Raw genomic sequence first — 12,823 nt, 5'->3', positions numbered from 1 at the left:
GAACATTTGGGTGTAAGCCTAGTGTCATTTTAGCAGTTTCTGAAGGTGGCACATATGCATCTTAAAGTTGTTAAACAAGTGGTACAGAAGCCTGCTACTGGATTTTTCCCAGCCATCAATTAATTACCGAGGCCTTCATATTTTTCTTTGACACTCGAAAGCCTGCACTTTGACCATCTAATTCTAATTAATATGAAAAGGGGGGAGAGGATGAGACAAATACATCAATTTTGCTTCCCAATGAGATTTATGGTTAAGGTTTTGGAGGATGCCATATAATTAGAGTGAGATATTTAGAGTTATCGATGGATTACAGTACTCCATGAAATACATTTTCTCCATTACTATGGTTAATTAGGAGTAAATCATAAATGCATTCCTCTAGAAAGGCCATTAAAAAACATAATGTAATGCTGCCATGTGCAATAGAGAATGACATATCTTGAGTCAAAAAAATAGGGTCACAGTCCCTGGGAGTTACACTTATGCTAAGTATTTCCAAGCACAAATGACTGATCTTTTATTTCTATTTTCTTAGGCGTTGCAACTATTCAACTTTTCTTTAAATCCATTGAGCTTGTCCATATCATTAAGGATGACCAGAAGTCAGAAAACTATGATAGTCACTTACTTTGATTAATTTAAATTAATGATATTCTGTATCATTATCCTTAGCAATTTCTTTATTTGTTGTTTGTTTATTTGTTTGAATTTAATTGTGGTTGGAGTTTGGTTCTACTTTTTGTAATTCTGAGTTTAAAAATGAAAGTCCATGAGGAAAACGAATGTAAACTGTAAAACTATACCTCACTCTGCATAGTTATTTGAATAATCGGAAAGGTAAGTCCCACTTTGTTTCAGGAAATTGTCTTCTATTTAAAAAATGTCTACATGCCAAAAGAACATGCTGCTCACATAAATAACAACTATGTAATTTTAGCTTTCTTGCAGAAGCTATAAATGTTCTATCTCAAGGTAAAATTTTAATTAGCCAGAAAAGTTATTTTTCTTAACACTATCCGTGACTTTGCCCACCCAGGCCCACAAAAATATGCCAAAGACAACGCATCAGGGCACAAGCTGCAGTTCATGTAAAGCTTGACTGATGGAAGTATCAGGCAGAGATTACAGAGGCACAAAAAAGAAAAAAAGAAAAAAATTGTCCTTGGAAGTGCAAGCACTTCTGCAGAACAATTAACTTAATTAACCAGACCTCATGAATATTCATAAGGCTGTTAATGTCTCCCACATCCAAACAGATAAGTGTGATGTAATGACTTCCTAGTCAAGCATATCTAAAATTCTCCTGAAAACTGCACCTATACTTGGATTCTTTGCCTGAAATACCATTGGAATTTACAGTCCCTTGGCAATATTTTATTCTGCTCAAATTAATTGGAATGCATGAATATAGTGATGTGAACTCTACAGGAATATATGGTTTGAAACCATCAGTATGTGGAATGAGCCCTGTTTTACAACAACTGGATTGCTTTTTTATTTTTATGTCTTCTCAGGCTCTTTTTCTCTCCCTTACTCCCCCTCCTTCCTCCCCCACTCCTTTCATAGGAATCTCTCTACAGTTCCTTAGCACCAGTTCCCATAGCAACAAACACCATTTCTAATGGCCAGCAGTTCAAATACAGGCTTCCCCACATCTGATCCATTTGAGTCTGACCATAATTCAGTGGCTTAGTGTGTTGGCTCAGTGGAGTAATTTACTAAACACTCTCCCTCTGGGTGTCTCTCTCCATGAGGCAAATGGTTTCAAAGGCAGACTGGCTACTGCTTGGTAACTTCCTGCACAGCTCTGTTTCCATTCTCTGCCCATCAAAATCCTGACTAGGCATAGAGTCCTCATATTAAATACATCCTGCACATGACTTCCTTCTCCCATTACAGGAAATCAGTAAGCTGAAATTCTAATACAAGGATCAGAATTTGGGCTATACACAGTATCCAAATGGTTTTTCTACAAATATTCACTGTGTAGAGAAAATGTTTTCAAAGCAGGCATGCTTTAAAGATGAATGATGATTTATAAAAACAGCCACACATTTCTTTATAAATTTGAGCTACGTACTAAGAACTAAGCATGGCCACCAGTAATCTATAGCTATTAAGACTCTTGCTAATTGGCAGAGCTGTACTAGTTAATTCACCCATCTTTTCCCCTTCAATCCTGGCTGTTGGGAGCGACCCCAGGAGGTGAATTACTAATGAAAAGAAACAGTAAAATACAAAATAAGTATTTTGCAGCAAGAAAAATGTTGCCAAAATTTCCACTATTATATAGACAGAGCTACTGAATTGATTTTAAATGATCAAAGTGTTGATCCCAAATGTATTTTTGGGTGTGCGTGTTAAGGCATATTGCTACCATTTATCAATCTGCCTCATCATGATCTCTTTGAATGTCCCTCACCTTTTTACTTTTTGCTTTTATAAAATATTCTGTACTCTAAGGATGTATGTATCTCTTTTGTTCTTTGTGAATTTAACAATACTAAGTACACTGAGATATGTGATAAATGAATTTGACTGCCAAGTGGATAAAATTATTTTTTCTAGATATATGCATACTTTTCTATTTATATGGGGAATAATACTAAGAATTTTAGCTTTTTTTTTATTGAAAACAAGAATGAAATTGTTGGGGCCGGAGAGATAGCACAGCGGTAGGGTGTTTGCTTTGCATGCAGCTGATCCAGGACTGACGGTTGGTTGTTCGAATCCCGGCATCCCCTATGGTCCCTTGTACCTTCCAGGAGCAATTACTGAGCATAGAGCCAGGAGTAGCCCCTGAGCGCCACCGGGTGTGACCCCCCCCCCAAATGAAATTGTTTAAATCACAGGTGGGGTTTTTAAAAGCTTACTCCAGAGTGTGCCAGAGCCATAGCACAATGGGGTTGATTTCAGGTATACCAAATGGTTTCCTGAGCATTACCAGGAGTACAGAACATGAGTACACCTGAGCACCACCAGGTGATGCCCCAAAACAAAACAAAACAAAACAAAACAAAATACAAGCTTACCAAGGATAGAAGGATAGAAGGTGGAGAAATAGAATACAGTGGAGGGAAAGTGGGACAGTGATGAAAGGAAATGGACAGCAGAATGCTGTTCTGGAATGTGCCATGCATGAAAGTGTATCATTAACAATAGTGTAAAACAAGATGCCTAAAATCAAATTTAAAACAAAAAATAAATGCAAAGAGTGAATCACTTTCCTTCACAATTGTGGATTGACTCAAATAACATCATAAACTTGTGAAAGATCTTTTCTACTTTCTGCATTATGGGAGTTACCACACTTTACCTCACATAAAATTGTGAGCCATTTGATAACAGTAGCCTTGCTTTGAAATACCATTCTTGGGACTAGTGATCATCATATCCTTATTGGAAAATAGTCATTTCCATTATTGGTTGCTTAATCCTTAATACACGTAATATATCTTAACATAATAGCTTTGTAATAAAAATCTCTTTTTTTTACATATTAAAAAAAGGAGTCTCAGAGAAATGAAATAGTTTGTTTAAAATCTCATATTTACTAATGATGCTAAGTTTAGGTCTTTCAGATTCAACGTGTGTGCATTAAACTTCGTGTGTCACTGTGTAGTATAGGAAAGAAAAAAGGAAAGAAAAGATAAAAGGTTTCATTGTACAAATCCCTTGCCTGCTGGTATTATGCCTAGTGGCAGCTGTGCTTGGACTGGAGTCAGGATACTGTCTGTTTCCATCCCTGCATTTCTCTGGGCTCGAAGAAGCAAAGCATGGGCTACTTCACTGGCAGACCCATCTCCACCAACACAAACAACTCTGGAATAAAAGAAGTTAAGCTTTAAAATGAAAAACATTTAAAAATATTTTTATTTAGGCACTGTGATTACAAGGTTATTTATACTGCAGTCTTTTTCCACAGATTAAGTTGTTCACGATTGAGTTACTGACATACAATGAACATTAACCTTCACCAGTGTGCATTCCCCACCACCAATGTCAACAGTTTGCCTCTCACCCACCCTTCTCTCTCTGCTTCTGGGTAGGCATTTGATTTCTCTCTTTTCTCTCTCTCTTTCTCTTAAAAAATAAAAAACTTTTAAATAATTCATAAATGATGAAATTTAGTTTTGAAAATAGTAATCTTATAAGTAACGTGTTGATGTACTCAGAAACATCTTCAAATATTTTAGTATATAAATGACTAAGAAAAAAATAAATGTACTAATGTTTGTTTCACAAATATAATACATAGATAATATCCCATAGGTGAACATTTTAATAAATTAAATGGCATTTAAAACATCTGACCAGGACTAGAAATATAGTATAGTGAGTAGAGTGCTTGCTGAGTGCTTAGCTTGCAATCAGCTGCCCAAGGTTCAATCCCTGGCATCCCATATAATCCCCTGAGCATCCCCAGGATTAATTTCTCAGTGCAGAGTGAAGAGTTATTCCTGAATATAGCTAAGAGTGGCCCACAAATAAAAACCTGGGGCATGTTAATTTCACCTAATTTGAATGTGTTCTGTTAATATTCAAACATTTTATTGTCATGTTGTTTATGTTTAAAATAGTCCCACATAATTTATTTAAATAATACAAATTAAAGTAATAAAATCATAGCATTGAAAAAGCACATATCAATAAAAATCATGTAAACTATGAAGCGTTAATGTGTGGTGCTGCTAATTATAATTAGTATATGAGTGCAGTACTTGCAAACCTGAACTGGTTTCCATCTCCTAGAAATGCTGTTATATGGCATTTAGAAAAATTAGTGTTACTCCCCTTTGAACTTAGTTCATATAAATAATTTATTTAAGATGTCATCATAAATAGGCTATAGGGAATTTGTGGAAGTAATAGAGATATCAGAAAAAATTTTACACTGGGTGTTGAAAGGAGGTAAAATGATATGTATGATACCTCTTCAGTAACACTATTGCAAACCTTAGTGTCTAAAAGGTAAGAGTGGGGAGAAAGAAAAGAGAGAAAAGAGGAGATGAGAGAGAGAGAGAGAGAGAGAGAGAGAGAGAGAGAGAGAGAGAGAGAAGAAAATGTCTGCCATAGAGGAAGGCAAGGGATAGAAGGACAGTGGAGAGAACAGAAGAAAAACAAGGAACTTGGTGTAGGACACTGGAGAATGGAAGGGAAGGCTATTGGACATTGTATGATGGAAATTCAATCTTTGGATGTCGCTTTGGTTCTCACAGTGATTCAAGTAAAGTCTTTATTTTATTAAAAAGTAATATTTAAAATATTTAAAAAAGAAAAACTTTTTACAAGTCATTTGATATAAAAGAGGTAAAATATTCTTATGTATAAGAATTTAAAGGTTGGGAAAAGAATTCAAAAGATTGGAACACATGCTTAGCGTTAAGGAGGTCTGAGTTTGATCCCTCAAACTGTCATCCTCTGAACACTACCAGGAGTCACTCCAAAGCACACAGCTAGGAGTAGTTCCTGAGCACCATTTTTTTTTTTTTGAACCAACCACCTTAGGTCCTGGGTTGGCTGCTTGCAAGGCAAACACTGCTGTGCTATCTCTCCGGCCCCCTTCTCTATTTTTTAAAGTACCACTCTCATAAATTTACCCAAGGGCTGAAGCTTTTACATTATTGAAAGCAGGTGTTACAATTCCAGGCCTGCTGACTGAGCTAGAATGGAGTAGACAGAATTTAAAGGGAAAGGTGGTTTCTCAGCTCCAGCGCATTCACACAACTTGGGAGGCTGCCAGAACAGCAGTCTTTGGCTTTTTTTTTTTTTTTTTTTTTTTTTTTTGAGAAGTCACAGACCCAGACTTTGGGATGAGTCTATAATTTGAAAATACTAATAAAGAATAATCAAAACACTTTAAACCCTTTATATGTTGAACTTAACAGCCTATGAACCGTAATCAGCACAGATTATGAGTTTCTTAAATTTTGAAAGCTCCTGATATTGGGGTACCCAAAGCACTTTTCTCTTTAACTTCATCCATCTTCCTGTTATAGTCCCAGCCCCTGTAGATAACTCAACCCAATAGCTACAGAAACCCCAAGTGACTCAGAGTCATCCTGTGTGACTCCAGTGTCAAGGTCTAGTTCCAAGTCACTTTAAGCTGCAGCATTATTTCATGTGTAAACCAATTCCAGTTTTATGCTGTGACCACTGATTCAGAGAAAATAGGTTTTTCTATTTAAGGTGAACTTTATATCAGATAATATGTTGTTTCTTTTCTATTAGTTCATGGGACTTCTATGAAATAGCATTAACTATGTCTGTAAAATAGGGAATCCAATGGCTGTGATTTTCAAGATGTCCAAACATTTTGTGCCATTAATTTGGATTTCCAGATTTTAGCCTAACAGCTGAGGACTGTGTCTTAAAAGAATCAGGTAAAGTCATTCATCAAAGCAGTGAAATTAGCAACAAAGATTTTGAGTGGTTCCCTGGGTTATAACATTTATCCCTCGAAATACTACATCCAGCTATACAATTTTTTACATTTTAATTCATTGCTGGAATTAGTAGACGCGGAGCTTCTATGAATATCATCTACTACAAAAATCTTTGAAATTCTGTCATAACACAATCTGTGTTAAATGTTTTGGAACTGTAACAAATGAAGATAATTATAATAATAAAGTAACATTTAGTGAATAATTACTTTGTACCAGGCACTGTTCTCAGTACTCTCCACGCATTAGCTCACTTAATTTGAGTAGTAATTGTATGCAAAAGACATTGTTACCCCGGTTTATAGATTAGGTTACTATAAAGTAGAAGATTAATGATTCTGAGGCCATAACACTGTTAGTGATAGGATTTAAATGAGACAATTTGTCCTTAGAGATGTCACTCTTCATTAGATGTGCTTTTCCTATATATGCAACTTAATGAAAATAACCTTTTTTGAAAATCAGCTTATAGTAGAAGCAATGTAGTAGTGAAAGAATTGGGAATGAATATACTTGGTTACATTGATAACTATAAGATCAGTAATATCACCTTTAGGTAGTTACTGGCCTTGGGAATATATTTAGATAAAAGCACTTCATTTCATTATACACCACAGATTTCATGTTAATTTTAATTACAAAAAAGTCCATATGGGTGGGGGGGAGGAATAAAGAAAAAAGAAAAAAGTACTGGTATCATTTAAAAACAAGCTATGACAATTATGTGGTGGTAATGATTATGTAGCAAAATACAGCACCACAAATGAGAATCTAGATAATAAAAAGTAAAACAATAAATCTTTTATAATGAGGCAATTAAACCACATTTGAAAGTTACTCTACAATATTCAACTTTGAGCAACCATCTTCATTTGTGCTAATCTTTGTATTTTAAGACTAAGCTCTTGCTGTGACTCGAGCAAAATAAAGATAAATAGTTAATACAATTGGGAGTCAATAAATTATTGATTTTTATGGAAAGTGAGAATATATTTTAAACAAATACTTATGTATTTGTCCAAATATTATTTTTAAAATTTTAAGTAATATAATATTTTAATTTACTTTTTCTTCTGGAAGAGATAACATGTTTACCCTTAGTTAAACAACAGTAATAAATAGGATGTCAATGTTAACCAAATAAATTTGACTAGATTATTGCAAATGTAGCTAATGAGAAGATAAATAAATGAAGAGAAATAAACTACAATTTAACAGATTCAAATTTAAAGACTGTGAAAGAAATCACAAAGTATTGGTTATAGTTATAATTAGAGCTACAAATTAGCTTAACTATAGTAGCTCCTAAATTTAGCTTCTTTAGGTCTCTATTTACTTTAAATGTCTTTTCTTCATCTTTAATAGAAACTTCTATTCATATATACTATAAATATATAGAAAAACTGTGACCAGAGCTGAGGTGCAAATGGTAGAGTGTTTGCCTTGCAAGGGGCTAACATAGGACGGACCTCGATTGGATAACCAGCTTCCCATATGATCCCCCAAGCCCGGGGTGATTTCTGAGTGCATAGCCAGGAGTAACCCCTGAGCATTTATATATATATATATACATACATACATACATACATACATACATATATATACATACATATATGTATATATATATACAAACTATCTATAAAACATAGAAACTGAAACATTTACAAATTTAGCAATAGAACTCAAGTTGTTTGCAAAGTAGATTTGTATACTAGATGTCACTAGAACTAAACTACCATTCCTGTTGTTGTTAAAAATATGAGTTAAGGGTCCAAGAGATAGTATAGTATGTAGGGAGGGCCTTGCCTTGTATAGAAACAAGCCAAGTTAAATTTCTGGCACTACACATGGTCCCCAAACCCATAGGAATGAATGATCTCTGAGCACAGATCCAGGAGTAAGTCTTTAGCATCACCAGTGTACCCCTCCAAAAAAGAAATTTGAGTTAAATATTTTAAATTTTTTACTAAATAATTTTGATTTATAAAATAATATGCACTTTTCTTATATCTTAACTTCTATAATCTGTCTCAAAAGGATTTAGGTGATTACATTAAAACCATAAATAAGGGGCTGCAGCAGTGGCATAAGTGATAAGACAACTGCCTTGCATGCGCTAACCTAGGAGAGACCACAGTTCAATCCCCTGGTGTCCCATATGGTCCCCAAGTTAGGAGCTATTTGTGAGTGCTTAGCCAGGAGTAACCCCTGAGCATCATGGGGTGTGCTCCCAGTCCCCAAAAAATAAATATTCTGCTATTAGTATGTGATCTAATCTATAATAACTTTAAAATATTTAAATAAATAAAAATGTTTGGAAATACTAAAAAATATAGATGGTTTCCTAATCTTTTCAATAACTCCCCAAGAGTTATGCTGAGGTAGTTTAGGTCCAATACTTGAAGGAAATGTGACCCCTTCTCTTGTCAAAATATCAGAAATGCTGATGCTACTTTATTCCACCCTTAAATTTCTTATCTGCATTTATCAAAAAGTCCTCTGATAGCTATTCTTATTTTTTGATTGTATGTTTGTTTTTTTTTGGGGGGGGTCACACTCAATGGTGCTCAGGGTTTACTCCTGGCTCTGTACTCAGAAAGTTCTCCTGGTGGTGCTCAGGGTACTATATAGGATACCTGAGATTGAACCCAAGTTGGCCACATTCAAGGCAAATATTCTAACCAATATGCTATTGTTCTGGCCTCTATTTGCTATTTATTAATGAGGTACAGGAGTTTAGGAACAAAAAGTATTCTAGTTTTAAATAATTCTACTTTTGAGTAATTGTTCTTTAGAAATCCTAAAGAAACCAATTTTTGTGTTCCTCTCATACCTCTCTACATAATTTTACCGAGACATAAAATTACTATGTTATTAAGTTAGTTTTCCAAAATTGCTTATTAGTTCCTGATATAAATTAGAAGCTCATATATTAGCTTCTAATAAGGCATTTGGGATAACTAATGAAAAACTGATTTCATGAAAATACATTAACAATTTAAAATATTTTAGAATACATGACTTTTAATAGAAAGTTTTAATTATTATAAATTCTAAATAAATCAGCATACTGTGGGTTTTAGGAGTGTTTAAATTACTAGATACACAATATGTTCATTAATGGTAGACCAAACTAGTTTTTAAATAGGTAGTAATAATGAAAGAATATACATATTTTTGGTGCCAGGCTACAAAATAATAACTGCCATATAAAATAAGAATTTAAAATGTTCATGTAAAGAGATAGATAAGTATCATTGTATTGCACAGGTCTTTTATCATTCTAAAAACTTCATGATCTTTCTCAGTATAATTACCAATAAAAATATTTATAGATACTATATTTAATTAAACTTACAATGTTGATGGAAAGTTGACTCCCAACTCGTGTTTCAGGACAAAAATAGCATATTAAGGCATGTAACTAGTGGGTATGATTTGAGGTGGGGATTGGGCCACACTTTATGTGACTCAGAGGACAATAAGGTTCTAGGGATGAAACCACGGTCAGCTGTATGCAAAGTAAGAGCCTTACTATTATGCTCTATCTCTAACTCTCATTTTCTTAAATTGTGAGCTAATTTCCTAAATGAAGACTGCTAATCAATCTAATTCTAAGACATTGGAGTAGTCTTCTGCCTCATAACCTTCATCTTCAGTGTCTATATAGTATCCATCTAGAATCGCCATTTCAATTAAATTTCTTCCCATGTAATATATATAAAATACAGTACTTACCAACTTTCTTCTCCCACTAGCAATATATTTTCCTACCCCAAAATAACAAAAAGTTCTAAAAAAAAACCTGAAGATGCTCTTGGTTTGGTTTTTGTTGTAGATGTCTATTTGTTTTTCTATTTGTCTGATTTCCAATTAAATGTGCCACTTTCCTCCTCAAAAGCATCTAAAGCTTTTTTTTTTTTTGAAAAGTAAAGCATTTCACTTAAGATGAAAAAATCAAGTGTTCTTCCTTTGTTGAATGTTTTTTGTCCTCTCCCCATCACCACCTGACAAACAACTCACTAATGACTACCTTTGTTGAATCTGAAATAGACTGCTTGAGGAGCAGAACACATTCATACATGAGAGTATAGCAATGTAGGGCTACCAAATTGATCATATATAATAAATTAACTTTCTTAATCATTCAGAAAATTATACATTTGTATCATTTAGAAAATATTTACTCTCAATCATAGACAAATTAGTCAATAAATTTGTATGAAAGAATCATATTAGTTATCTATATGACCAAGTTAACACTTTCCATCAATGTTTTTCTTTAAGTCAAGAATTATGAGCCAAACATTATGAGCTTCAGATGCAAATGGAAACACATTAGGTAAGTAGCAGGTGTTACACTGTCATTTGCCACTAGTCTTCTCATTTTGACACCAGGTCCTGAAGGTAGAATATTTCTGACATACCATCATCATTATTATTATGCAGATACAAACCAAATTTAATACACAGCTACTATTTTAAAATGATATATTCCAGGTAAGTGGCTGAAATAATTAAATAACAAGGTATATGACTCCTATGGGTTAAAATATACCTACCCATCAAACCCCTGGAGTTCACATTCCTTTAGTAGTGAGAGAGCATGCCCTTCGTATTCTGTGACTGTTGAAAGAGACACACACCAAGTTAAAGTTTTAAACTATGTTCTACATTTTTTTACTAGATTTGGCAAAATAGTGTGGCAACATATGGCTAGGTCATAAAACAACATTTATTTTTGAATATTTATATTTTAATCAGGGGAAAGAGGATTAAATATTATTTGCCTGATGTGCTTTGTAGTTTTATGTAAAAGAGGGTCATGATTGCTCCCACTACATAAGTCATTTGGGGATATCCCACACAGCCCAGTTAGATAATTTATCGTGGTGCTTGTCTGTTTAAAGATTCAAGTCTGTTGAAAGTCTGTTCCCTAAATAAAACACATTTCCTTTAGATCAGAAACCTAAGCACAGCAGTATTTTGAAAATAAAGCATATTAGTTGGCATCAAACAGTTGATGTTAAATCACTTTGGCAACCTTACATGAATAAATTAGTTGAAAGGTTAGTATAAGATTTACATACTCAAAGAATGTGTATCTGGAACTGCTAGACTAAAAGAAGGAGTTGGATGTGAGTCTAGGAAGCAAAGCCAACACCAATGATAAAGACCTACAGCCAAGGAAGAGGGTGGCACCCAAGCCCACCAGAGCCTGGAGCCTCGGATGAACTGAATCTGTCACTGCCTATTGCTGTCTCAACAGCTAGGATGCCCTACACAGAGTTGCAAACGCCAGTGGAGACAGGATCAACTGGCACACTGCAGATAGCACACACATTCCAATGACATTTAGCATTTCCTAGAGAAGCTGTGCCAGGGAGACAGCCCAGCTGTATATACCCATCAAAAATTTCTACTGACTGATACTATATTGCTGATGATTTGTGTGTGTGTGTGTGTGTGTGTGTGTGTGTGTGTGTGTGTGTAAGTTGTACAACATTATGCAAAGTTACATTAATCTTTCATGTCTGTCTGTCCCTGGTGCCAGAATAGTTCAAGCTTTTTTACAAAGTTAAAATGTAGATAGTGTTAAAAAATTAGTAGTATTAGTGTCTAGAAGAATCATACCACATTCAGCTGGGTAACACTGTAATTCTCTTATAGCTTATTTAAATTCTTGTGCTTTCTAAAGAAAGCTATAAGAAAATAAAAATTAAAATATTAAGACTTGGAATGTGAAGCTATCAAATATAATCTGAACATTACATGAAAAATAAAAATATATGCATTAAAATAATTAAGAATATTATGAAGGTATTATGAAAGAATATTTATTTTCAAACATTTATCAATTCCTGCTCCTCTACTAATGCTTATTTTGTTAAGGATTTTCAAATAGAATATGAAATAATTTTAAGATATTATTGCTGAATAATTTTTGTTTTATAAAATATGAAATAATAAATTGTATCCTTAGATCTTGAATGTAAAATATGGGTGTCCAGTGTCATAAATTTTCCCAAAATAGTAATTTTTAGATGATAATATAAACAATAAATCAAATCATGTATTGGGCTTAGAGGTTTGATAGCTATCACATCTGGTGACTTTCTAGAGGGCTAGGGGCTTGGTGAAGAGGGGCAGAGGGCTTAATGAGGCTAGGATCCAAAATTGGGGGCTGAACTGCTCAGTTTCAGCTCCAGGAGGGCAGATCCCATGCACAGGGTGATGCACCTGGTGTCAAAGGTCATTAGACAAACTTCAGAACTGGCAACTTTCTGGACCAGGGGGTGTGAAGGGCGGGGCGGCAGAGTTAAAGAGGCTGCGGTCCCAAAGCGGCTGGTTAAAGTGTGCAGTCTGAACTTTCA

The 12,823-nt window shown here is 34.4% G+C and overlaps 1 protein-coding gene across 1 annotated transcript in view; it reads right to left on the bottom strand.

Annotated features, from left to right (window-relative positions):
* The window catches only part of CERKL (ceramide kinase like), a 138,529-nt gene that overhangs the window by 26,220 nt on the left and 99,486 nt on the right, over nt 1-12,823 (bottom strand). The window contains exons 4-5 of the mRNA XM_049772870.1: nt 11,012-11,075; nt 3,683-3,825 (exon numbers count right to left, since the gene is read on the bottom strand). Of these exons, the coding sequence (XP_049628827.1) occupies nt 3,683-3,825; nt 11,012-11,075 (207 nt within the window). The remainder of the gene's footprint in view (nt 1-3,682; nt 3,826-11,011; nt 11,076-12,823) is intronic.

This window comes from Suncus etruscus, chromosome 5 (assembly GCF_024139225.1).
Source record: "Suncus etruscus isolate mSunEtr1 chromosome 5, mSunEtr1.pri.cur, whole genome shotgun sequence".
Lineage (NCBI taxonomy): Eukaryota > Metazoa > Chordata > Mammalia > Eulipotyphla > Soricidae > Suncus > Suncus etruscus.
Note: the sequence above shows the minus strand (reverse complement) of the source record. Positions and strands in the feature narration are given on the sequence as shown.